At 43.2% G+C, this 27,766-nt stretch overlaps 1 protein-coding gene across 4 annotated transcripts in view; it reads right to left on the bottom strand.

Annotated features, from left to right (window-relative positions):
• Positions 1-27,766, bottom strand: part of HIBCH (3-hydroxyisobutyryl-CoA hydrolase) — a 1,291,623-nt gene that overhangs the window by 646,081 nt on the left and 617,776 nt on the right. For all 4 annotated transcript variants that reach the window (XM_068244938.1, XM_068244939.1, XM_068244937.1 and 1 more), the window contains one exon: positions 9,463-9,541. In XM_068244938.1, the coding sequence (XP_068101039.1) occupies positions 9,463-9,541 (79 nt within the window). The remainder of the gene's footprint in view (positions 1-9,462; positions 9,542-27,766) is intronic.

The following is a 27,766-nucleotide window of genomic DNA, read 5'->3' as shown; positions in this document are numbered from 1 at the left end:
AGACACAGGGGAATTATTAGATAGGATTTTGCCTCTGACAAAGTGGTTATACTACTGAGATACCCATTAGGTTAGATATATGGCAGCAAGGCGGCTTGGTATTCTTTCCACATTGTTGAGAAAATGATCTATCTTACATTTAAAGATACACACATGTGCTGCACAATTCTTCTTTTGGCACTTCCAGCACAGATTTGGTGCTTTGTTTTTCGTTTTGCACTGTGGTTTTGATTGATTACTTCTTTACCAGTACTGGATGCTGGCATATATCATGTATCAGCAACTTTGATACTTTATATGTTCTTTATTGATTTCCTCTTCAATTGTAAACACATTACTTTCATTGCTTGATACCTACCTCAGCTTGTTATATATAGTTACACACTTGCATCTGTATTTATATTTATAGCTTTATACTATTATGTCCCCTTTATTAACTACTTGAACTTGTGCACATCTACTGATTACATTATAACTATTTTTTTTAATCAAACAATCAAAAACATCAACAAATTTAGCAAAAATATTACCATACAATAGGCCACAAACAGAAGTTTATAGAGTCATAACATCACATTCAAAAACAGCAAACAGTAAATGCAAGTCAGATAAAAATATAATGAACAGAACATGTATAGATATGCATGATAGACACAATACAATACAATAACATTTCTATAGCGCTTTTCTCCAATAGGACTATATATATATATATATATATATATATATATATATATATATATATATATATATATATATATATATATTGTGAGGGATCAGCTGCAAATGGTGAGTACTCAGCGGGAGATAGCAGCACAGACAGGTGTATTTTCCAAAACAAACAATAGTTTATTGGACAGCAGGCGTCTTCGACAGCAGTCTTTTGGCAGTTTGTAAAGTACAGTTCAAATGAAAACAAAATGCCAGTCCAGGCCAGCAGCTTACATTCAGCTTTCCATATCAGGAACACACCAAACTCCATGTGCAGCCTGCACTTTCTCTCCAGAGCACAACCAGCTTCCTGGAATCAAACGGGAAGTCTTTCTCAGCAGACTGTCAGACCTTGCTGGTCACACCCTCTCTCTCTCCTCCTACTCCAGCCTTTCAAAGCTGCTCTGTTAACCCTGTGTGACCTGACTCCAGCAGAAGCCCACATACACAGAGCAAACGATCCACCCAGGATCTGGCGACCAGATGCGCCCGCCCACTCTGCATCTGGTCAGCTCCGGACCCAAGTAAGGTTTTTAACCTCTGTCCATGTGACAGACAGCCAAAACCTTTTTTTTTTCCGGAGCTGCTACTGGATGTAGCGTCTGATCCCAGGTGGAATGTACCTCCCATCCAACACAACCTGGGACAAATCGATTACCTCCTGGGTATCGACTTTGTCACATACTCCCCCCCTCTGTTCGATCCCGTGGGATCGGACACAGTCTGCGGCAAGACAGAATGCCCTTGATAGAGCATCTGCATTGCCATGCAGTCTTCCAGCTCTGTGCTCCACAGAAAAATTAAAGGGCTGTAATGCCAGAAACCAGCGCGTTACCCTTGCATTTTTCTCTTTGTTTTGAGACATCCATGTGAGAGGAGCATGGTCGGTAATGAGGCGAAAGTGACGGCCCAAGAGATAGTACCGTAGAGCCTCAAGTGCCCACTTGATGGCCAGACACTCCCGCTCCACGATACTATATCTTTCTTCGGCTGCGGTCAGCCTTCGACTCAGATACACAACTGGGTGCTCCTCTCCATTGACGATTTTGGATAGGACTGCTCCTAACCCCACAGCTGAAGCATCTGTCTGTACCAGAAACTCTTTTTTAAAATCAGGCGTGACCAAGACTGGACCCCTGCACAATGCCTCCTTAAGACCTTGAAAGGCTTCTTCAGCCTCCTGTCCCCATGGACCCATGGAGGAACTTTTCCCTTTTGTGAGGTTTGTAATGGGAGTGGCCAAAGTGGCAAAATTTGGAATGAACCTCCTATAATAGCCCACCAAACCTAAGAAGGTCCTGACCTGCTTTTTCGTGGTAGGCCTAGGCCAGCCCCTTATGGCCTCCACTTTCTGCACTTGGGGCTTAATCAGACCCCTCCCAATTGTGTACCCCAGGTAACGAGCCTCCTCCAACCCTACTGCACACTTCTTGGGGTTCGCTGTCAGCCCCGCCTTTCTAATGGCATCCAGGACCGCCTGGACTTTCGGAAGGTGGCTTTCCCAATCTGTACTGAAGACGACCACGTCGTCCAAATAAGCCGCAGCATACCGCTGATGCGGCCTGAGGATCTTGTCCATCATCCTTTGAAAGGTGGCTGGGGCCCCTTGCAACCCAAACGGCATCCTGACATACTGAAACAGCCCTTGGGGAGTCGAGAAGGCTGTCTTCTCCTTGGCTGATTCAGTTAAGGGCACCTGCCAATATCCCCGGGTCAGATCTAAGGTGGTGACACATCTTGCGGGGCCCAGCCTTTCGACTAACTCATCTACCCTTGGCATAGGGTAGGCATCAAATTTTGACACCTCATTCAATTTTCTGAAGTCATTACAGAAACGAATGGATCCGTCAGGCTTCGGAACTAGCACTATGGGGCTATTCCATTCGCTGTTGGACTCCTCAATAACCCCCAGTTCCAGCATTCTTTCTACTTCCCCTGCTATGGCCTGTCTGCGAGCTTCAGGTATTCTATAAGGTTTAAGGCGGACCTGTACATGGGGCTCAGTCACAACATCATGCCTGATGACTTGGGTACAACCTGGAAGTTCCGAGAACACCTCTCGATTCCGTAAGAGGAACTCTCGGACCTCCCGTTTCTGTGAAACAGACAGCGTCTCAGCCACCTGTACCAGCTCTATTCCACCCTTGGTGGATTCTTGAGTAACCTGGGAAGCTGCAAGGGCCACCCTCTCTTTCCAGGGTTTCAGTAAATTCACATGGTATATCTGTTCTGGCTTCCTTCGGCCAGGCTGGTAAACCCGGTAATTCACCTCCCCGACCTTTTCAATAATCTCATATGGTCCCTGCCACTTAGCCAAAAACTTGCTTTCAACCGTGGGAACCAACACCAGGACCCGGTCCCCAGGACTGAAAGCTCGCACCTTTGCTGACTTATTATAAACACGAGACTGCGCCTCCTGGGCATGTTGCAAATGCTCTCTGACTAAAGGCATCACTGCTGCAATCCTATCTTGCATACCAGATACATGTTCAACAATACTTCTGTAGGGGGTGGCCTCTTGCTCCCAGGTTTCTTTGGCTATATCCAGGATTCCCCGTGGGCATCGCCCACACAACAACTCAAACGGCGAAAAACCTGTGGAAGACTGAGGGACCTCCCGAATTGCAAACATTAAGTAGGGCAAAAGGCAATCCCAATCTTTGCCGTCCTTGTCCACTACTTTCTTTAACATATTTTTTAAGGTTTTGTTGAATCTTTCCACAAGCCCGTCCGTTTGAGGGTGGTACACTGAAGTACGAATCTGATCGATCTTCATCAGTTTACACACTTCTTTCATCAATTTAAACATAAATGGGGTACCCTGGTCTGTCAAAATTTCCTTTGGCAAACCTACTCTGGTGAACATGTGGAACAACTCACGTGCAATCACTTTAGACGACGTATTTCTCAGGGGAACCGCTTCTGGGTAGCGAGTGGCATAGTCCACTACCACCAGAATGTATTGGTGACCGCGCGCTGATCGAACCAATGGCCCCACTAGGTCCATGGCTATCCTTTCGAAGGGCACTTCGATAATGGGCAAGGGGACGAGCGGACTTCGAAAATGGGGAGCCGGAGCACATCTTTGGCATTCGGGACAGGATTCACAGTAAGCTTTTACATCTCCATGTACCCCAGGCCAAAAGAATCGCTGTAGGACTCGGTCCCTAGTCTTTTCGGTACCCAAATGTCCCCCCAGGGCATGTTTGTGCGCTAGGTCTAGGACCATTGTGCGATACGACTTAGGCACTACGAGTTGTTCCACAACCTCACCCTGAATTTTACAAACCTGGTACAGCAAGTCTGATTGTACCGCCAAATGAGGAAATGCTTTTTCAGCCCCGACCACTTGGGGTTCACCGTTCAACACCTTGACATTTTCCCACGCTTTTGCCAGCGTAGGATCCCTTAGCTGGGCCGTCCCAAAGTTATCCCGAGAAACCTCCAGCTCTGGTAGGACCGAGCCCTCAGAGGTCTCCGGGGATAACTCAGAGTCCCCAGCAAACACCTCCAAGGGAGAAAACATTTCATTACCATCAATGTCTGTATTATTTTTAGATTCCAGCTCTCTTGAGCCTCCACAGTTATCCCCTTCCCACAAGTTCCAGAACAGTGGAAAGTCCCTCCCCAGAATGACACTATGTGCCAAGTTCGGGCTCACCACTATTTCCTGAGTGGCAGGTCCACAGTTTGTTTCAATGGTGAGAAGGGCGGTGGGGTATTGTTTAGAGTCCCCATGAACACATTGTACTGTGACCCGACGATTCCCCAGCCAGGCCGGGTACACTAAACTGGAATGCACCAGGGTCACCAAGCTACCAGAGTCTAAGAGAGCCTGGACAGTTTTTCCAGCAATTTTTACCACCGCCAAATGAGAGTCACAGCTTGCGATATACACAGGTCGCGCAAACAAGGACCTGCGCCGAGTGTAATCGCACTCCATGGGTTCAACTGCCTGAGGACAGTTAGCAGCAATATGTCCCCACTCTTTACATTGCCAACATTGTACCGGGGATCGACTTCTTACCATTGTGCCTGGTCGACCTCGGCCTGCAGAGCTTGGCTCACTGACCACACCCCCCACAAAGTCAGCTTTTGTCTTACCAGTTCCCTGGGGTGCTGCCAGTCTCCGGGTAGCTGAGCGCTGTCCTGTGGCCCAAGCCAAAGAGTCCTCTGCAGCAAGATAACGTTCCAGCAGCGCAATGAGTTCATCAGCTGACTGTGGATCTGCATGACTCACCCACCTTCGCAAAGCCGGCGGTAGGGAGCGCAAGAAACGGTCAATGGTAACTCTTTCGACGACCTCCGGAGCTGTTAACTTCTCAGGTTCCAACCACTTCTTTACCAAGTGGATTAGATCGTGCATCTGGGACCTTGGAGAGCATCCGGCTGAATAGGACCACTGGTGAACTCGCTGGGCTCGCACAGCCGGGGTGACACCAAGTCTACGCAGGATCTCCTCCTTCAGCTTGTCTTAGTCTTTAGCATCCTCTAGGGCAAGGTCGAAGTAGGCCTTTTGAGCATCCCCAGTCAGGAATGGCGCTACCAATCCTGCCCATTGCGTTTTAGGCCAGGCTTCCCTCTCCGCTGTCCTCTCAAAGGTATGGAGGAACGCCTCAACGTCATCATGAGGAGTCAGCTTCTGCAAGAAGTAGCTTGCGCGGATGGTGCCTCCACTGCCAGGTACCAGCAGCTGTCCCTCTTGGTTCCGAGCCACAAGTTGTTGCACCAACTCACTCACTGCTTTCCTGTCAGCCTCAGCAGTCTGACGATCGGCCTCCGCAGCTGCAGCCAGACTCTCACACAGGGCAACCGCTTGCTGCTGTACTGCCTCTGTATGTTGTTGTAGGGCTGTGTTCGTTTTCCGCTGCTCAGCATTAGCCTGTTGCAAGGCCGCATTCGCCAACACCAGCTGCTTCACCATTTCATCCATGCTGCTGTTCAAAATTTTAAATCTTGCGCCAAACACACTGTCGCTGTAGGCATGCTAAGTTGCCCGCATCCGAGCACCAATTGTGAGGGATCAGCTGCAAATGGTGAGTACTCAGCGGGAGATAGCAGCACAGACAGGTGTATTTTCCAAAACAAACAATAGTTTATTGGACAGCAGGCTTCTTAGACAGCAGTCTTTTGGCAGTTTGTAAAGTACAGTTCAAATGAAAACAAAATGCCAGTCCAGGCCAGCAGCTTACATTCAGCTTTCCATATCAGGAACACACCAAACTTCATGTGCAGCCTGCACTTTCTCTCCAGAGCACAACCAGCTTCCTGGAATCAAACGGGAAGTCTTTCTCAGCAGACTGTCAGACCTTGCTGGTCACACCCTCTCTCTCTCCTCCTACTCCAGCCTTTCAAAGCTGCTCTGTTAACCCTGTGTGACCTGACTCCAGCAGAAGCCCACATACACAGAGCAAACGATCCACCCAGGATCTGGCGACCAGATGCGCCCGCCCACTCTGCATCTGGTCAGCTCCGGACCCAAGTAAGGTTTTTAACCTCTGTCCATGTGACAGACAGCCAAAACCTTTTTTTTTCCGGAGCTGCTACTGGATGTAGCGTCTGATCCCAGGTGGAATGTACCTCCCATCCAACACAACCTGGGACAAATCGATTACCTCCTGGGTATCGACTTTGTCACAATATATATATATAAGCAAACGTGGAATTGCAGCACACAGCTCCTCTTTTATTGAGCAACCAAAGTAATACACGTAGCAAACAGTTTCAGTCGTCCCCGACCTTTATCAAGGCATTGATAAAGGTCGGGGACAACCGAAACTGTTTGCTGCCTGTATTACTTTGGTTGCTCAATAAAAGAAGGATTTGGATACCCCAATTGCGAGCACACCCACATATCTGGCTTGTGTGAGCTGCTGACTACCCCTGGCCATATATATATATATATATATATATATATATATATATATATATATATATATATATATATATATATATATATATATATATAGCCACTTCCGGGGAATCAAGCCATTTGCTCCAAATTGTACAAATCTATTTGCATGACCCCTATGCACATACACTGATTTTTCCAATTTAAGGTAGACATTAGCCTGTTTAACACATAGAGCATAAGATAGGGAAACCTCTTCTACCCAATGTTTTTTAGTATTAGTAATCTAACCTGAAAAGGGGTTCTATGAACTGCCAGAAGGAATGTCTCCTTGGGATGAGAAAGGTCAACAGCATTAAGAAAGTATAACTATTTATACATTATTTTATTGTTTTCTTTTGTTTTTGAGTTCCACTGTGCTGTAGCTGTACTGCCTATTGTTTTTGTTTATTCTAATTTTTATCGCTAAGAGTGAGTGTGACGCTGACGTGGTCCCCTAGAAAATGACATTTTTGATCAACTTCGTTTCTCCTTCACCAAATGGCTGGGGGAACCTTTTCTTGCAAAGGTGATTAGAAATCCTTTAGCAGAGGTTCCTCCAAGCACCCAGGTATGAAAAGCTTTCTCCTAGCTCCACAACCCCCCCTTGAAAGTTTATAGCCCCATCCGTCAGAAATGAGTTTGACAAAACCTCATAAATCGAGTCTAAAGGCGCGTATACACGCCATACCGCCGCAAACGTTTTATCAGTCTGCCGACAGTGCGTACCCATGTGAAATTGTCAGCTGCACGTTCGCCCAGCGGGAGGGTCTGACGGACCCGTCGTTTGCGGCGGTATGGCGCGTGCACGTTTAACAGTGGTATTTTATGCAGCACAATTGTTGAATAACTTTTGTTCTGAAACAAGTTGAAACAGCTAAAAAAACGTATTTTGCTATTGTTCAAAAAGCTAATAAGACTGATAAGAAGTCAATACAACAGTTGGATTGACTTCTTATCAGTCTTATCAGCTTTTGAACTTTTTTTTTAGCTGTTTCAACTTGTTTCACAACAAAAGTTATTCAACAATTGTGCTGCATAAAAGACCGCTGTTGAGCATGTGTATGGGGCTTAAAAGAGCAGAGCGGTCTCCAGATTTGTCACCTTCAAAGACCTTAAAAAGGAAGCCAAGAGATGTTTATCAAACAGATGCTTTCTACCAAAAGAAAGTGACCTCACTGTAACCTCCAAATTCATATCTCCTCATTATTTCTTAGTTTTTAGGATGATCTGATGATGCTAGCAGCACCATTTTTTCAGAGATTGTTAAGTTCATTCTAACCCACATTCTAGGAAATTCCCAGAATCCTGCGACCTAAAATCACATTGCAATACGGGTTTGAAGTGCCACTGTGTGACTACTCCTGACACAGCCCTCATATTTGATATCTGGGGATTTGTAACATTGCACGGAATGTGGATATGAATTATGTTTCTTGATGTGACATATGGGCACAGAGAGACCGGGCAAAACAGGAATTGTGCCAAAATTTCTCTCTGTGCAAGGGGAACTGCACCTATTCAAATTGCACAGGGCTGGACCTGGGCGTGTCATAACCCCTCCCAACTACAGTGAAGGTTAAAACACAAATGACACACTGAGCTCAGGGTCCTATACCTTGAATCTGTCGTTGAAATACCATCAATCGACAGCCAGCTGGACACTGGCAAAATTGCTTTGGATTATATCTCACAAAGGCCACTGGCTGCATGACTATTGGGCATCTTAGACTTTTCTCCAAAGACTATCGATTGCCGCATGAACTACCAATAATGGTATTTTGAACTGTATTATAAGACATTCTTTTTCCTTTTTCATCTCTACTCATTTCTCTCACCCAGTCTGTTCTGACTGACAGGTATATTTACCTGTTGGTTGTAAAGTATATTTGTGTGTATAGTTTTAGAATAAAAATAATGATTGAATCACTCAGTCTTGTGACTGGTCTGGTAACCTGATTGTCGCTACAAATAATCTTCTCTCTGAAGAGTCATACTACCGAATTGCTTTATTCTTTTCTGAATGAATTGTTGATTGGCTAGTGAGGTTGTAAATTATAGTTTTCTTCCTTCTAGGAATAGCTAGCGGGAGACTCTTTCGTCCCTTCAAATCGAAGGAGTGGTGGCAGTGAAAAAAAAATCAAACATTTTTATACTGATTGTATATACAATCGAGATTGTACATGTATGGGCACCATCAACCAATCTTAACCATTTACTGTGCACACAGTGGATTTGCCTCCAGAAGTCTCTAGTGTATGAGACCTGCATGACAATTGTGGACTAGTAAAATGGGATTGGCGGATGGTTGTCACATTACATTATCGGCAGCGGTGCGACAATCTTTAACGTTAGTCTGCTCACTGTATTTCAAGCTATCAGATGCGACTATTGACCGAATGTTAACGGTAGCAGATTAGACGGAATTGGCATGCTTTGTCAAGTTACATGCAATTATGCAACCGGTCTTTTTAACGTCCGTTAGATTGGACCGAGGTGCTGAATTGTCTCAGTGGTAAAATAAAAGTTTCTTGAATCTTATATTTTTTGTTTGGTGGCTCCCATTATTTCATGCAGCTTGGTGTTCTAATGAACTTTTCTGTTTCTTTATGGTTTGATAACACTTTTTACCCCTGACACATGCATGCCATTGATTCCTTTCTGGGTAGTGCTGGTCCTCCTTTTTATTTGTTTTTTCTGTTAACTATTTCTAGAATGAAAACCTAGTATAAAGCTCCCTGTGATTACAAAGTTAGAGTTTAGACTAGATTTATGATCCTTCTATAACCCAGCAGTAAGAGAACTAACAACATTGGCTTTGATATATTTAATAGCATGAAAGTGAAACTATATATCCATACCTATAGCAGTTTCTGGCATGGCAAACAAAGTCTTCTCAGATGCCACTCTGAAATGTCCATGTACAGACAGACCAACTCCCTAAAATAATAAAACAACACACTGAAGTTAAATGTGACAAATGTAATGCAAAAAAACAAAACAAAAAAAGAAAAACACAATATATCATTCAGTAACAAAATTTGTGTCACCTAAATGTTCATTGACCATTTCTTGTCCCAAAAAATGACCATACTTCGCCATAACAAGGTCACAGGAATATTATGTCACAAACACCTAAAGAATGGTTTGTAGTCAAAACCAACAAAAATGTATCCAATATAATGCTTAATAATAACTTCAATGTTCATGCAACACTAAGATTGAGACAAAAACTAACTATCCCGTGAGTTAATCCAAACCAAATGAAATAAAAAATATCTTTATTGGCATGGCCATAATACATACAGACATTGCCAAAGCAAATGAAAATGGGGGTGAGTCCTAGGGGTTGGGGTAGGATAAAGGTGCAGTGTATGAGCAGTTTGTGGATTTCTTTTTAATTAGATTTACAGTTCATTTATGCTCCTGAATCTGTGGCATGCTGTGACATAGTGTGCAGCAATTGTCACTGTGGATTCCTCTTCTCCCAGTAGAATGTAGAGTTTTCTTTCATCCTAATTAGTGAAAGTCTGGAAATAGTTCCATTAATTCCTCAAAGAGAATCTGTACTCTAAATTCTTACAATAAAAAGCATACTATTTTATTCATTATGTTCTCCTGGGCCCCTCTGTGCTGTTTCTGCCACTCCCTGCTTCAATCCTGGCTTGTAATTGCCATTTTATAGGCAGTGTTTACAAACAAAAGACATGGCTTCTAACTAGAGTGTGATAGGCTTGAGAGTAGCTCAGTCTCTGACTCATACAGAGCTTGGAGAGGGTTTGTATAGCTTCTGCCAATGACAAGCAGTGCAGCACATTCCACACATTCCAGCCTCAGCCGACAGAGCCGACAGAAGAGAAAAGATTAGATTATATAACAGAGATAACACAGTCACTGTGCAACTAGAAAAGGCTGCAGTAACACAGACCACATTAGAACAGGTATAGGAACTTATAGGATAGAAGAAATAAGGCTGAACATTTTGTTACAGAGTCTCTTTAAAAGACACCTGGAGTGTGAGAGATTGAGGTTGCCATATTTGCTGCCTTTTAATTTTAACAATTTTTATTCAGTTTTAAAGGTTAACAACATTTTCAAATACAATGCAGTGTAAAGACTATGACAATAATAGATGAGAAGGATATTGCAGTTGGAGATGCAGTATAAACTGGGATGCGAAAGTTTGGGCAACCTTGTTAATCGTCATGATTTTCCAGTATAATTCATTGGTTGTTACGATAACAAATGTGAGTTAAATATATCATATAGGAGACACACACAGTGATATTTGAGAAGTGAAATGAAGTTTATTGGATTTACAGAAAGTGTGCAATAATTGTTTAAACAAAATTAGGCAGGTGCATAAATTAGGGCACCACAAAAAGAAATGAAATCAATATTTAGTAGATCCTCCTTTTGCAGAAATTACGGTTTCTAAAAGCTTCCTGTAGGTTCCAATTAGCGTCTGGATTTTGGTTGAAGGTATTTTGGACCATTCCTCTTTAGAAAACATCTCTAGTTCATTCAGGTTTGATGGCTTCCAAGCATGGAAAGCTCTAATGTATGCACCTGCCTAATTTTATCCAGTTCGACCTATCTGGACGAGCTTACTTGTCCAGATAGGCACTGCTGCTGCCGCCGCATGGTGCGCACAATCGGTCGCGCCCCCGCACGCGCTCCCGCCACCCCCCGCCGCTAGCACCCTGATCAGTGAATGGGAATATAATTCCCACTCACCGATCTAACTTCCCCGCAGAAAAACCGACGCTTTCTATTCAGAGAGCACGGTATTTCTGCCCCCAGGAAACTTCTCTTCTTTTTAGTTCCTGGATGCGAGATCGTTCGCATCCAGGACTTTTTTTTTACTGTGGCCATCTTGTGGCCAAATAGTAAACTGCACCCACATACATTTTTAATTAATCAATTCTATTATTTTACATTTAAAATTAGCAGTTTCTCTCCCACACCAAAAATTACCCACATACATTTTTTATAAAAAAAAAAAATACAAAAAAATACAATAAAAAAAAAACAAAAAACAACATAAATAGTTACCCAAGGGTCTGAACGTTTTAAATATGCATGTCAAGAGAGTATGTTATTATATTATTTAAAATTATAAGCTTATAAATAGTGATGGAGGCAAATTGAAAAAATGCACCTTTATTTCTAAATAAAATATCGGCACCATAAATTGTGATAGGGACATCATTTAAACGGTGTAATAACCGGGACAGATGGGCAAATAAAATACATGAGTTTTAATTACAGTAGCGTATATTGATTTCAAACTATAATGGCCAAAAACTGAGAAATTAATTTTTTTCATTTCTTTCTTAAGCTTCCTGTTAAAATGGATTTAGAAAAAAATAATTCTTAGCAAAATGTACTACCCAAAGAAAGCCTAATTAGTGGCGGAAAAAACAAGATATAGATCAATTAACTGTGATAAGTAGTGATAAAGTTATTGCAAATGAATGGGAGGTGAACTTTGCTCGGATGCATGAGGTTTTCGACACTGCGGTGCTGAACCGGTTATTTAACCATTTAAGCCTTCTGGACGTAGAGGCTATGTCCAGAAGACCATGTGGGCTCCCGCGGCCAATCGCGCGTGTGCACGTGCGCTCCCGGCCGGCGGTTCATTAGCGGAGGGATCAATGAATCGGGCCATGGTGCCCAATCAGTGATCCCTTTCCCCTGCATAAAAAGGGACCAAGCTGTTTCCGTTTATTTCTTATTCTTCCTGTTAAAATGCATTTACAGTAAAGTATCTCTTAGCAAAATGTACCACCCAAAGAAAGCCTAATTGGTGGCGGAAAAAACAAGATATAGATCAGTTCATTGTGATAAGTAGTGATAAAGTTATAGGCTAATGAATTGGAGGTGAACATTGCTCGGATGCATAAAGTGAAAACGACTGAAGGCTGAAGTGGTTAAACAATTATTGCACACTTTCTGTAAATCCAATAAACTTCATTTCACTTCTCAAATATCACTGTGTGTGTCTCCTATATGATATATTTAATTCACATTTTTTATCGTAACAACCAATGATTTATACAGGAGAATCATGACGATTAACAAGGTTGCCCAAACTTTCGCATCCCACTGTATATAATGCAACAAACATTAGTTGCTCTTAAAGGGAAGGTCCAAGCAAAAAAAAAAAAAAATGAGTTTCACTTACCTGGGGCTTCTACCAGCCCCATGCAGCCATCCTGTGCCCTCGTAGTCACTCACTGCTGCTCCAGTCCCCCGCTGGCAGCTTTCTGACCTCGGAGGTCAGGGCCGCATTGCATACATTTTTACGCATTCCAGCTAGTGCAGGAACAAAAATGTATGCGTTGCACCACTAACGCGTAAAAATGTATATGTTAATATTCCTGCACTAGCGGGAATGCGTAAAAATGTACACAATGCGGCCCTGACCTCCGAGGTCAGAAAGCTGCCAGCGGGGGACTGGAGCAGCAGTGAGTGACTACGACAGCACAGGATGGCTGCATGGGGCTGGTAGAAGCCCCAGGTAAGTTAAACTCATTTTTTTTTTTTTGCTTGGACCTTCCCTTTAAGCAGTGTATAGAATAATTAAGCCTTGCATCAGTTTCAGGATAGAGTCACTTGGATTTTAGCAGTATTATGAGGACAGTGAAGATACTATGTACCGTATGTTGATAACATGTATATAACAGAACAATGCCTTCTAGTAACCTGGGGATTGCCTTACTAAGGTACCAGAAGTGGCTCCCACCTTCCAGATTGATAATGGATCAATTAGCTTGTTAATACTTTTTGTCAGATAGTGTATAAGTAAACAGAGATGCCAGTTGTACCTGGAATTGGTTATACAGTAACATACAGTGGTATAGAAAAACAACAGAAGAGGCAATATGCATTCAGAAGGTAGATACAGTGACATGCAGTGGTACAGAAAACAGTATGGTGCTTTTCTGTGCCACATACAGAAGATAGATATATTCTGTTGTACTTGGCAAAATAAAGCCTGATTCTGATGGGGCTAAGTTAATATAAAAAAAAAAAAAAAAAGATTGGTTTCAGGGAATATTAGCGGCCAATGAGTTGCTTCCCATAAGAAGGAGCCTAAGACGTCCATTCTAATTGCCCAGGATTTCTCTGATGGCAGGTCGATATCCACTTTCTGGATGATCTCTTGCATTGTTGCTATATGTGGGGATTTCAATTTGCCTGCAATCAAGATTCTAGTAGCTAGGATTAGATGTGTCAGGATAAACCTTTCTTGTGGGGGCACGCCAATAACTTGGAGGTGAAGGATACCCATTTGAGTTTGAAGGTCCCCAAGATTCATTTTGCAGGCAGTGTTCTACATCTTTCCATTGTATTTGAATTTTTGTGCAGTGCCCAAAAATATGATCAAGGGTTCCTTTTTTTCCACAGTTTCTCCAGCAATCAGGCAATGCAGTTACCGAATCTCGCTATTTTATTAGGTGTGAGATGCAATTGCCATACTATTCTCAATAGATATTCATGATGAGCAACGCAGTGTAAGGATGTTTTTAGAGAGTATGGAGTTGATTCATTATACTACTGCTGTCACTGCGAGTTATTCAAGGGAACGCAAGGTAATTGTAAGGAGCGTACGCTACGTGCAGTCCTCTCTGCGTAGTGTGCTCTCTAAACTTACGCAAGGTAAATCTAATTGCCGCATGATACCATGTAGCATGATTGTGATAGTTCATTAGCACAGCCGATACTATGTTAATTAACGTAGTAGCAGCCATGCTAGTGGACTTTCGCGGTCACACTACATGGTAAAGCGTGACAATTAGGTTTACCTCGCACTCCCTCAAGTAACTCATGGTGACGGCCACAGTAGTTTATAATAATAATTCCTTTTTTTGTATAGCGCTTTTCTCCTGTCGGACTCAAAGCGCTTGTGAGGCAGTCACTAGAGCGCACTCAGTAGGCAGCAGCAGTTTTAGGGAGTCTTGCCCAAAGGACTCCTTACTGAATAGGTGCTGGCTTACTGAACATGCAGAGCCGAGATTCAAACCCAGGTCTCCTGTGTCAGAGGCGGAGCCCTTAACCATTACACTATCCAGCCAGTGCATAATGAATCAACCCCTCAAATCACTAATTCCCAGTCCTCTTTGGAAATGTCAATGCTTAATAGTGATTGCCATTTGTTTAACTGCCATTTACGCAGATTCAGTAACTACAGTACATTATCTGATGGCAGATGGTAGATGTTTGTAAAATACAGATTTACCTTTCTGGGAAGCTTTCTGTGGTGTCAGAAGTTTGTAAACTTGCATTGGGAGGAAAGTAGGGGCATATCGGTGATGATGGAGAAAGTGGCTCAATTGGAGGTACTTAACCACTTCAGGATGAGAGCAATTTGCACATATCAGCGCTGCTCCCATTCATTCGTCAATAACTTTATTACTACACACACACACACACACACATATATATATTGTGTGTGTGTGTGTGTGTGTGTGTTTTTCCCAGGACAAATAAGGCTTCCAGTGTGTGAACATTTTGGTGGCTGGATGGTGTACTGGTTAAGGGCTCTGCCTCTGACACGGGAGACCAGGGTTCGAATCTTGGCTCTGCCTGTTCAGTAAGCCAGTAATTCAGTAAGGAGTTCATTGGGCAAGACTCCCTAACACTGCTACTGCCTACTGAGTGCGCTCTAGTGGCTGCCTCGCAAGCGCTTTGAGTCCGACAGGAGAAAGGCGCTATACAAATACTGCCATTATTAACATTTTGTTTAGTATACATTTTTTACCATGAATTTTAAAGGGAAACTAAGGAAAGGAAAACTAAGGAAAGGAAAACTAAGGGAAAGGAAAACTAAGGGAAAAAAAACAATAGAAAAAAAAAAACACACAAAACTGTACCCGAATTGGCTATCTGCAAAGATGTGCAGAGCTCCAGAATATGGACAAAATTACACAACATGCATTCAAAACATATACAGCAAAGGAGGGCATTAGCTTCAGTATAAATATTATGTGCACAATTATTTCCTACTAGACTTCCCCACGGCAATGACGGGCCCTCGGGGGATAGATAGATTATATATATATATATATATATATATATATATATATATATATATATATATATATATATATATATATATATATATATATATATATATATATATATATATATATATATAGAGAGAGAGAGAGAGAGAGAGAGATAGATAGATAGATAGAGAGACAGAGAGACATTTTAAAAATGCCAGGGCAGTATAGGAACCCCATAAGTGACCCCATTTTAGAAAGAAGACACCCCAAGGTATTCAGTTAGGAGTATGGTGAGTTCATAGAAGATTTTATTTTTTGTCACAAGTTAGCGGAAATTGATTTTTATGGTTTTTTTTTTACAAAGTGTTATTTTCCACTAACTTATGACAAAAAAATAAAATCTTCTATGAATTCCCCATACACCTAATGGAATACCTTGGGGTGTCTTCTTTCTAAAAGGGGGTCACTTGTGGGGTACCTATACTGCCCTGGCATTTTAGGGGCCCTAAACCGTGAGGAGTAGTCTAGAAACCAAATGCCTCAAAATGACCTGTGAAATCCTAAAGGTACTCATAGGACGTTGGTCCCTTAGCGCACCTAGGCTGCAAAAAAGTGTCACACATGTGGTATCGCTGTACTCAGGAGAAGTAGTATAATGTGTTTTGGGGTGTATTTTTACACATACCCATGCTGGGTGGGAGAAATATCTCTGTAAATTAGATTTTTTTGATTTTTTTTACACACAATTGTCCATTTACAGAGATATTTCTCCTTCTCAGCATGAGTATGTGTCAAAAATACACCCCAAAAGACATTATACTACTTCTCCTGAGTACGACGATACCACATGTGTGACACTTTTTTGCAGCCTAGGTGCGCTAAGGGGCCAACGACCTATGAGTACCTTTAGGATTTCACAGGTCATTTTGAGGCATTTGGTTTCTAGACTACTCCTCACGGTTTAGGGCCCCTAAAATGCCAGGGCAGTATAGGAACCCCACAAGTGACCCCATTTTAGAAAGAAGACACCCCAAGGTATTCCATTAGGTGTATGGTGAGTTTTGACATCAAATAAAATCTTCTATGAACTCATCATACACCCAACGGAATACCTTGGGGTGCCTTCTTTCTAAAATGGGGTCACTTGTGGGGTTCCTATACTGCCCTGGCATTTTAGAGGCCCAACACCGTGAGGAGTAGTCTGGAAACCAAATGCCTCAAAATGACTGTTCAGGGGGGGCGCATGCGCGGCGCGGACTGAGACGGATGGAAACTCAGTAAGCTCCGTACACAGCTCTGACCCGATCTGGATTAGCGCCTGACACAGAGGACAAAACAGAACGGGGGTAACCTCCACAGACTCCCCGGAACCTGCTGCATCCAGCTATGGCACTCACCAAGAAGGATTCTTCGGCAAGAGCACTGGATTTCTTCAAGCCGCGAGATAACTCCGCTTCCAAGATGGCGCCTGCTAGAACCGCCGAGAACCAGTCTCAGGCCCAGCCACACTCCGCAGAAGATACCAGTGCGAACAACGCAGATATGCTGAGAGGCATCACAGAGATGATTGCCGACATGAAGGAAGCCCTTACTTCAGAGATCCGATCTGCCGTAAGTACCTTGTCAGCGCAGATGGATGACATAGGAGAGAGAACGGCCAGACTAGAGACCAGGGTAGACGACATGGCAGACACCATTAATGCAGTTCAAGACACCCACTACACACAGGATGATCGTATATCTACCCTAGAATCTAAAATGGAGGACTTTGACAATAGAGGCAGGAGAGACTACCTTCGTATTAGGTCTGTCCCAGAATCCATTACTGAAATAAAAGATTATGTCACTGCCCTCTTCAAAGCGCTGCTCCCTGACTGCCATGATGAGCTTCTACGTTTTGATAGAATTCACAGGTCTTTGGTGACCCCTAGGAGATCTGACCTGCCAAGGGACATAATTCTGAAGCTACATTACCCTGAAGCTAAAGAAAAAATCCTGAGAGCTGCCAGAGATATGGGAACCCAAGGCATAGGGGAACATAAGGTACAGATCTATCCTGACATTTCACCCATTACCCTAGCCAAGAGGAGAGAACTTAAGCCAGTTACCTTAGCGCTACAGAAAAGAGCGGTAATGTATAAATGGGGCTTCCCCTTCATGTTAATTTTCAAGTTTGGCCCAAAAAAATATCAAATCTCATCGTTACAAGCTGGCCTGAAAGCTCTTAAGGAAAATAATGCCTTAGACAGACCTGAAGAAATGACCATAGATCAAGCAAGCAATTCCAAGCGGCTGAGAAGGGATTGACAGGATGCTCCTCAATCCAACACGAAGAAGAGCAGAGACACGCACGCCACGCCATCCAAGATACCACAAGCTATCAGATCCAGCGAATTGGCTAAGTGATATTCAATGTGCACTGTATCAAGTTACTATACTCTAGTATTAAGGGTCCACTCCTAGGAACCTAAATTGTGCATAGCTGTTCCGTGGATTGTCTATGACTTTCAACTACACACTTATACACGAGACTTATGATACAGTATAGCTGCAGCTCCCAGAAATTACCCCCAATCTAACGTCAGGCTCCACTAGCTGATGGTTGATAATTCAGGCAGGACTGTGTTTTGTTGCTGCCCTAACAAACTTCCCACTCCTTAGGTAAAATATCTCTGCTTCTAAAGAGATATTCAATTCACCTATGGAAGGTGATCGCCATCCAGAGTTATTGTTGTTCTGGTTTTTGTTATATTTTGAGTTCATTTTTATCTTAATTCTTCCTGTCAGCCTCTATTTACCATCTAGCTCTTCTCTCTGTCCACGTATGGATCTAGTACTGAATGTGAATTTATCTCCATATAGCAGACCGACCCGATTGGTTTATTACCTATTTATGAATGTGTTAACAGATGTGATTATGTCTAGATCGCCAAGGAACGTACCACCCCTCTAAAACATGATAATCATTTCACATAATGTACAGGGGCTTAATAGCCCACCAAAAAGAGCCAAGTGCCTAAAGTATTATAAGAGCAAAAATGCAGATATAATATTTCTGCAAGAAACGCATTTCACTAAATCCTCTTTCCCAGCATATTTCCATAAGGATTTCCCCAATGTGTTTCTTTCCAACCACCCTTCTTCAAAGAGGAATGGGGTTGCTATTTTAATTCACAAAAATCTACCCTTTTCTCTAATAAGAAAACATACGGACAAAGAAGGAAGATTTATAATACTGGAGGGTGAAATAGAAGGAAAGGAGATCATATTAATAAATATATATGCCCCCTCTACCAAAAGTGGTACATTCTTTGCCGACCTATTAAACCTAATACAAAAATTTAAGAGCAATAACATCATTCTAGGGGGGGATTTGAACTTAGTAGTTAACCCGAACTTAGACTATCACTCCCATGCTGTCTTCCAAAATAGATCACAACCGCCCAAATCATTTTTTAGACTTCTTAAGGAAAACAACCTTATAGACTCTTGGAGAGAATCTCACCCCCAAAAGAAAGAGTTCACTTTCTTCTCCCACCCTCATCACAGCATGTCTAGATTGGACTACATTTTTGCTTCAAAATTATTCACGGTTGGCCTTAAGAATTCAAAAATAGTTCATTCCCCATTGTCAGACCACTCTATGATTATTACAAAATATACACCACTTCACTCTCTCCCTAACAAACCTAAATGGAGGATCCCAATTTTTCTACTAAATAATCCAAAGATGGTTATTAAAATTAAGTCTCTACTAGAAGAATTTTTCCTCCACAATAATCCTTCTGACACTTCGATAAATGCCTGGTGGGATTCACACAAGGCATTTATCAGAGGACACATAATTAGTCTCAATAACTCTCTAAAAAAGAACAAAACAGCCCAGAAGGAACTGCTGGAGAAACACCTACAAGATCTCTGGCGCACGCACAGCACTAATATGTCAGTCTCTGCCCTAAAACAAATTCAACAAACTAGAGAGAAGTTGGACACCATCCTTGTAGAAGAAACTGCCAAAACTTTTAGATGGCTAGGGTTTAAAAAATTCTACTTAGCAAACAAAGCTAATTCTACCTTGGCCCGTAAACTGTTGGGACAGAAGAAAGCTAACAAACTTAACCCTCTAAAAATACCCGGAGGAGGAATAACGCACAACCCTGCTAAGATCACAAAACTATTTAGTGATTTCTACATGAATCTATACAAAAATAACAAATCTTCCACCCCCGAAACTATTAACAAATTCTTAAGCGGCATTAATCTCCCCCAAATTTCCCAACTCCAACTAGAAATAATAAACGCACCTTTTTCCCTCAAAGACATAGATACGGTTATAGATGGACTCAAACCCTTTAAAGCCCCAGGTCCAGACGGCTTTTCAGCCCAATATTATAAATTGTTTAAATATTCCATTTCCCCTCACTTACAAACTTATCTTAACGCTATCAGAGAAGGCCTTCCAATCTCCACAGAATCCAATAGAGCAACAATAACAGTCATCCCTAAAGAGGGTAAAGATAGCACACTCTGTAAGAACTACAGACCTATTTCTCTCATTAATATTGACCACAAAATACTGACGAAGATCCTTGCCCTTAGACTAAATGACATAATCCCCCAACTGATCAAGACTGATCAAGTGGGATTCGTCAAAACGAGACAAGGAACTGATAATGTCAGGAAAATTTGTAATTTAATATATCAGAGCAACTCTAAGGGCCTTCCTATGTCCCTCTTAGCAGTGGACATAGAGAAGGCCTTTGATTCCCTTAACTGGGACTACCTTTACGCAACTTTAAACAAATTTGGATTCTCTGGTCAATTCTTAACTATTTTAAAAACTATCTACTCTAACCCCACTGCTACAATCCTTACTGCAGGATATGAGTCCCAAAATTTCAATATAGAAAGAGGCAGCAGACAGGGATGCCCGCTGTCACCCGCCCTTTTTATCTTATCATTCGAACCTCTATTAGAATCCATCAGATCAAATCCGGACATTAGTGGCCTTAACATAGATGGCAAAACATACAAGTGCAGTGCGTTCGCCGACGACCTCTTATTGACAATAACAACCCCGCATACCTCCCTACCGATTCTATTAAAACTTTTAAGTTCCTTTGGGCTAGCATCCGGGCTAAGGGCTAATCCAGATAAGACAGAGGCACTTCTCTTAAATCACAGCCCTTCAGAGGAAGCTTTACTGAAAAGCAACTTCCAGTTTACCTGGAAGGACATTTCACTCAAATATTTGGGGATTCACATCACTAAAAATCTAGACTCACTTTATGATCGGAATTATGTCCCCCTCTTTAGGCAACTTAAATTTAAAATTCTACAGTGGAATAAGCTTAACATATCTTGGCTGGGGAGAATCACCTCGATTAAGATGATGATCCTCCCCAGACTCTTGTACCTATTCCGGAACCTACCTATCCCCATATTAAAAAAACAATTAGAAGATTTCCAAAAAACTCTACTCCAATACATCTGGAAGAATAAAAGACCCTCAATAAAGGCAACCATACTATATCGACACAAATCAGAAGGGGGGTTAGGTGTACCCAATATGTTGAAATTCTATGAGGCGGCCAGACTAGCCCAGTCTCTCAGTACAACTTTTAAGACACACGTCACACAATGGAGAGATCTCGAAAACTCCTTCATCTCTCCCTATAAATTACAAGATCTCCTGTGGGCCTCAAAAACCCCAGCCCTTGCTAAATCAACGAGCAATCCGTTTCTTAAAGAATCACTACGTTTGTGGAATACACTAAGGTATAAATATAAGCTGATATCCTACCCCTCGAAACTATCTTCCTTGGCTCTTAATCCAGACTTTACCCCCGGTCTAGAGCATAAATACCTTGAATGGTGGCAACAAAAGGGATTTAACAGATTCTCCGACCTTAATAAGGAAGGCAATATAATTTCTTTTCAGGAACTGAGATCCAATCACAATATCCCCTTAAAAGAATATTTCAGATACACCCAAATTTCTCACTATTATAACAAAGCCTGGCCAAAGCACTCCCCATTTATCCCCACCAGGATAGAATCCCAGCTCATATCAAAAGGAGAGATCCCCAAAACTATATCTGTGATCTATAAAGCCTTGATAGCCCCAACTAGCGACACCAAACTCGCTTACCAACAAGCCTGGGAGCGAGACCTACAGTTATCAATTTCCGACTCATCCTGGCACAAGATTTGGAGAAATACAGCGCATTGTGCTAACAACGTATCATTAATCGAAACCTCCTTGAAAACAATATATAGAGCATACTTAACCCCTATCCGTCTTAGCAAATTCTCCAATAAACACTCCAATCTTTGCTTCAGATCATGTGGTAAGCCAGGAAGCTTCTTCCATATATGGTGGGAATGCCCCCTAGTAACTAAAGTTTGGGGAAAAATTTTCAAGCTCACTCAGGTCTTATGGGGAACCACAACTGATCTATCCCCAGTTTATGCCTTATTGAACATCAGGATTGATGGCCTCTCTAATAGACAGAACCTATTGTTCTCAAAATTCACCACAGCCTGTAGAATTCAAATTGCTCAATCCTGGCTTTCCAAAGATATTAATTGGGATAAAATCGTGCAAAGGATAAACAATATATGCATTAACGAATACCTTATGGGACTAACTAAGGATGACCTGGTCACTTTCCTAGATATTTGGAGGCCCTGGCTAGATTCTGAGTTTGGATCACACCTCTCATTAATAAATGAATCATAATTTTGCTTCACACCCCTACTCCCAAGCTACCACATTCAATGGTACTATAACCAAACCAAAGTAGGCCGATCTAGTTAATACCTCTCTACTGCAACTTTCGGTCACATATATCACATTATAATATATTATATTATAGTAAATACCTGATAATAATAATCGCATCGGTCGAGCTTTTTCTATTATAGTATTAATAACTGACAGGTTGTTGTTGTTGTTTTTGTTTCTTTTTTATTTTATGTTATGATTTATCTTTTGTCATACTCCAACGTGAACAAGCCCATTCTTATAGCATTGTGAAGACATCATCTAAGACGGACTTATGCGGTTCTCCACCTTCCACAAGCCCATCCTACACAGGAAGCTAAGTATGGACTGTCATTCCGTTCTAATTAATCGATTGATTGACTGTAAAACCTTATCGGTCACTCTATAGGTTTTAATTGAGCCCACAGTCATTCCTTTGATAATGTATGGCATAACTGTTTGTTAACTATATGCTAAACTTTGTTCAATAAAGTTTCTTTTGAGAGTAAAAAAAAAAAATGACTGTTCAGGTGTATTAGCATCTGCAAATTTTGATGACAATTTGATGAATTTTGTGGAACCGGTCATAAGCAGGGTGGCCTCTTAGATGTCAGGTTGTATTGGCACTGAAGCGCAGGATGTTCTCAAATCGTGACCTGGACATGGCAGCAGAGAACATGGGCATGTGATGTATTGGGTGCGTAGACCAATAAGACCGCAATACATTATTGTTGACTACACCCATGTTAAGGAGTAGGCCCCAAAAAATGTTACGTTCGGAAACTTGGAGTGGCTTCCACCGAAAAGGCTGGGCATAGTAGCTTATTGGATTGGCGGTTGCATATTGTGTGGCATAAAGGTTGGTCTCAGCCACAATTAAGTCGTACCAGCAGTGATCAGAAAAAAAAAAACATTCTGTCACTGTGGTGGGGCGAGTGAGCGTTTGGCCGGGTAATCAGAAGCCTGCAGGGGGCAGATTAGGGCCTGATCTGATGGATAGGAGTGCTAGGGGGTGACAGGAGGTGATTGGGGTGTTTCAGGGGGTGATTAGAGGGGAGAATAGATGCAATCAATGCACTGGGGAGGTGATCAGAAGGGGGTCTGAGGGGGATCTGAGGGTTTGGCCAAGTGATCAGGAGCCCACACGGGGCAAATTAGGGCCTGATCTGATGGTCTGATGGGTAGGTGTGACAGTTGGTGACAGGAGGTGATTGATGGGTGTCTCAGGGTGTGAATAGAGGGGGGAATAGATGCAAGCAATGCACTGGCGAGTTGATCGAGGGGGTCTGGGGGGCTACCTGAGGGTGTGGGCGGGTGATTGGGTTCCCGCAAGGGGCAGATTAGGATCTGATCTGATGGGTATGATGGGTAGCAGTGACAGGTGGTGACGGGGTGATTGATAGGTGAACAGTAGGTGATTACAAGGGAGAATAGATGCAAGCAATGCACTGGTGAGTTGATCAGAGGGGGTCTGGGGGGCTATCTGAGGGTGTGGGCGGGTGATTGGTTGCCCGCAAGAGGCAGATTAGGGTCTGATTTGATGGGTGGCAGTGACAGGTGGTGACAGGAGGTGATTGATAGGTGATCAGTAGGTGATTACAGGGGAGAATATATGCAAGCAATGCACTGACGAGTTGATCAGAGGGGGTCTGGGGGGGGCTATCTGAGGGTGTGGGCGGGTGATCGGGCACCCACAAGGGGCAGATTAGGGTCTGATCTGATGGGTAGCAGTGACAGGTGGTGACAGGGTGATTGATAGGTGATTAGTAGGTGATTACAGGGGAGCATATATGCAAGCAATGCACTGCAAGTTGATTAGAGGGGGTCGGGGGGGGCTATCTGAGGGTGTGGGTGGGTGATTGGGTGCCCGCAAGGGGCAGATTAGGGTCTGATCTGATGGGTAGCAGTGACAGGTGGTGACGGGGTGATTGATGGGTGATCAGTTGGTGATTAGAGGGGAGAGCAGATGTAAACAATGCACTTTCGGACGTGATCTGAGGGTGGGTCTGCGGGCAATCTGAGGGTGTGGGCGGGTGATCAGGTGCCCACAAGGGGCAGGTTAGGGTCTCATCTGATGGGTGGTAGTGACAGGTGGTGATTGACAGGTGATCAGTGGGTGATTACAGGGGAGGATAGATGTATACAGTACACAGGGGGATGGGGGGGTCTGGGGAGGATCTGAGAGTGAGGGGAGGGGGGGATCAGGAGCCCCCAGGGGGCAGTTTAAGACCTAATCTAAAAATTAGCGTTGACAGATAGTGACAGGGAGTGATTGATGGGTGATTAGGGGGGTGATTGAGTGCAAACAGGGGTCTGAGGGGGTGATCGGGGGGGGGGGGGGTCTGATGGGTGCTGTGGGCGATCAGGGGGCAGGGGGGCCAGATCAATGTGTGTGGTTACCAGGGGGCTGCCTCCTGCCCTGGTGGACCCTCGATAACAGGGACCACCAGGGCAGGAGGCAGCCCAAAGCGTATTATACGCTTTACTTGCAGCAGATCGGGGGTTAACAACCCACCGGCGCTTCTAAACAGCCGGCGGGTTGACGTTGCGGGTGGGCGGAGCTTAATGCCGGTGGATGCATGCGCCACTTTGCTGACGCCCATAGGTAGTGGGCGGTCGGCAAGTGGTTAAAGCAATTGTCCCAAGATTTGTGGATGAAGGGGCAGCTCCACCAGCAATGGCACATGTCACCATTAGGGGATGCACAGTGAAAACAACTCAGGGAAGCAGGGGCATAACTAGAAATCACTGGGCCCCCCTGCGAAAATTTGGATGCCCCCCCCCCCATAGGTGCCAAATAATCGCAATGGGGCAGTGTTTAACTATAAAATAATTGTAATGGGGCAGCGTTTCACCATAAAATAATCCTAATGCAGCAACTTTTCACCAGAAATTAATCGTAAAGTGGGCAGCATTTCACCAGAAATTAATCGTAAAGTGGGCAGCATTTCACCATAAAATAATCGTAAAGTGGGCAGCATTTCACCAAAAATTCATCCTAAAATGGGCAGCATTTCACCATAAAATAATCGTAAAGTGGGCAGCAGTGACCAAAAAATAATCGTAAAGTGGGCAGCAGTGACCAAAAAAATAATCGTAAAGTGGGCAGCAGTGACCAGAAAATAATCGCAATGTGGGCAGCATTCACCCGAAAATAATCACAATGTGGGCAGCATTCACCAGAAAATAATCGCAATGTGGGCAGCAGTGACCAGAAAATAATCACAATGTGGGTAGCAGTGACCAGAAAATAATCGCAATGTGGGCAGCATTCACCAGAAAATACATGTTTCCCCCGCACACGGCTAGCAGGCCCCCCTGCGGCTGATAGGGTTGCATTCCCAGTAGTTACGCCAGTGCAGAGAAGAGATGGCTTTAAACCTAGCAAGCTTCTCAGGGGTAAGATAACAGCTATAAAGAATTTTCTAGGCCTTCTTTTTGATAATATTCAATAAGGCCTTAGCCATATTGGTAAAAATCTCGCCCCAGTCAGTCTCCCTGTCAGGATCAACAGGGCGGAGGAAGTTTCATTTCTTCATGGGTTGGATGAGAAAGGGAAAGGAGTCATACCACAAAATCTCATAGATTCTAGAGATCAAGCCCGGTCTATCAGCGCCCAGCTTTAAGGACAACTAAAGGTGGCTGCCATATTTATTTCCATTTAAACAATACCAGTTGCCTACCAGCCCTCCAGATCTATTTTGCTGCAGTAGTATTTGAATAACACCAAATACAAGGATGCAGCTAATAAGGTCAGAAACATTTGATATGCAGCATGCTTGTTCAAGGTCTGTGGCTAAAACTATTAAAGGCAGAGGATCAGCAGGATAGCCAGGAAACTGGTATTGCTTATAAGGTAATAAATATGGCAGCCTACATACCCCTCGCACTTTAGGTTCCCTTTAACCACTTAAAGACCAGAGCCCCCCCTCCCCCCCAACCAGGCTATTTTTTACAATTCAGTGCTCTGCAGATTTAACAGCTCGCTGCAGAGCCATACAAGGTAGCACACAAATGAATCCCGCCACCCCTTTTCTGCTCAACAACAGAGCTTTCTGTTGGTGGGCTCTGATCGCCGCTGCAGGCAGTATTTTTTTTTTATTCATTTATTTGTTATTTTTTTTCTCCCTCCTTCCCTGAGATTCAATCAGCAGGATTGTGTCATAGGCATCAGCCTATGAGAACGAGCCTTTGTCTTTCCCCTCCAGGGGACAGCCCAATGACAGAGCTGTCCCCAGTACAGCCCTGCATTACATTGCAGCGCTGTACAAAGAAAAGAAACGGCCATTTCTTGTTTTATTCATTCTGCAACTGGTGATCGCAGCTGGCAGACTGTTGTGGGTGCTTTGCTCAGTCACTCAAGCGGGGATGCGCGCATCTGCGTGCGTGATCCCTGCTAATCTCTGCCCACTGCTCAACGCCGATCGGCGTTAGGCATTAGGCAGTCATGGGGCTGCAAACTTCCCAACACCTAGAGGCGTTTGGCAGTCGGGAAGGGGTTAAAGAACATCCAAGGTGAAAAACTGATGAGATAAATATATAGCATCTATTTTCTAAAAATGATTTTTTTTGTAGATATCCCACAGTTTTATATTTAAATCTAGTTTTTACTTTTTCATTGTCTCTGCTCAATGACACCTTCCTTGAAAAATGCCAGAGCTCAAATCTATGAACTATTGACTGTTTTTATCTTTTTCCTTCTCACAGAAGCCATTTACTGACTGGAAAGTGTTTTATGGCTGCAAATACATTTTAGTGAGGGTTATGCCATAGTCCAACCCAGTCCAAACTCGGACAGAAACTGTTACTTGCATACCTGATTTTTAACTTTTTCAGGCATAGAAAGAAAAAAAAAGAAGCACAGAGTAGTCATTTGTGTGCTTGGCACTGTACATACACATGTCCATCTCATTATGTCACCTCGGGTGTCCTTTAAACTCATATTTTTTTTATAGGGGATGTTTCCCACTCTGGCTTACCTCTGAAAATTGAGTGACCATAGCTCTCCACTTGGAGATAACAAGAAAATGAGCTATTAGGGAGATTATAATTTGATGTGAGTTTGTTCCAAACTAGCACTTTACATTCTTCAATTGGCTGACCAAAGTTGCCAAGCCCAGCAAGCTTCCAAGAATCACATCCAAAACCACAGGTCTCAAAGGCAACGAAGGGTTGTGGAAATGGGGCTCCCGGATAGCGTAGGGGAAGCAAAATGTATCTCTTTTGTTCCATATGTGCCAAAAATGTGTGGGGAGCCAGACAAGATCTCTAACATGGAAGGGAGAGACTATTTGGTCCTTTAGGACTACCAATCTGGGAAAGGGGGGAGGGGCACATTCCCCCAGGCCAAATTTTGTGCCAGTTGTACTGCTTTATAGTACAAGA

This window comes from Hyperolius riggenbachi, chromosome 7, assembly GCF_040937935.1.
Source record: "Hyperolius riggenbachi isolate aHypRig1 chromosome 7, aHypRig1.pri, whole genome shotgun sequence".
Classification (NCBI taxonomy): Eukaryota; Metazoa; Chordata; class Amphibia; order Anura; family Hyperoliidae; genus Hyperolius; species Hyperolius riggenbachi.
This window is presented reverse-complemented; position numbering and strand designations above follow the sequence as displayed.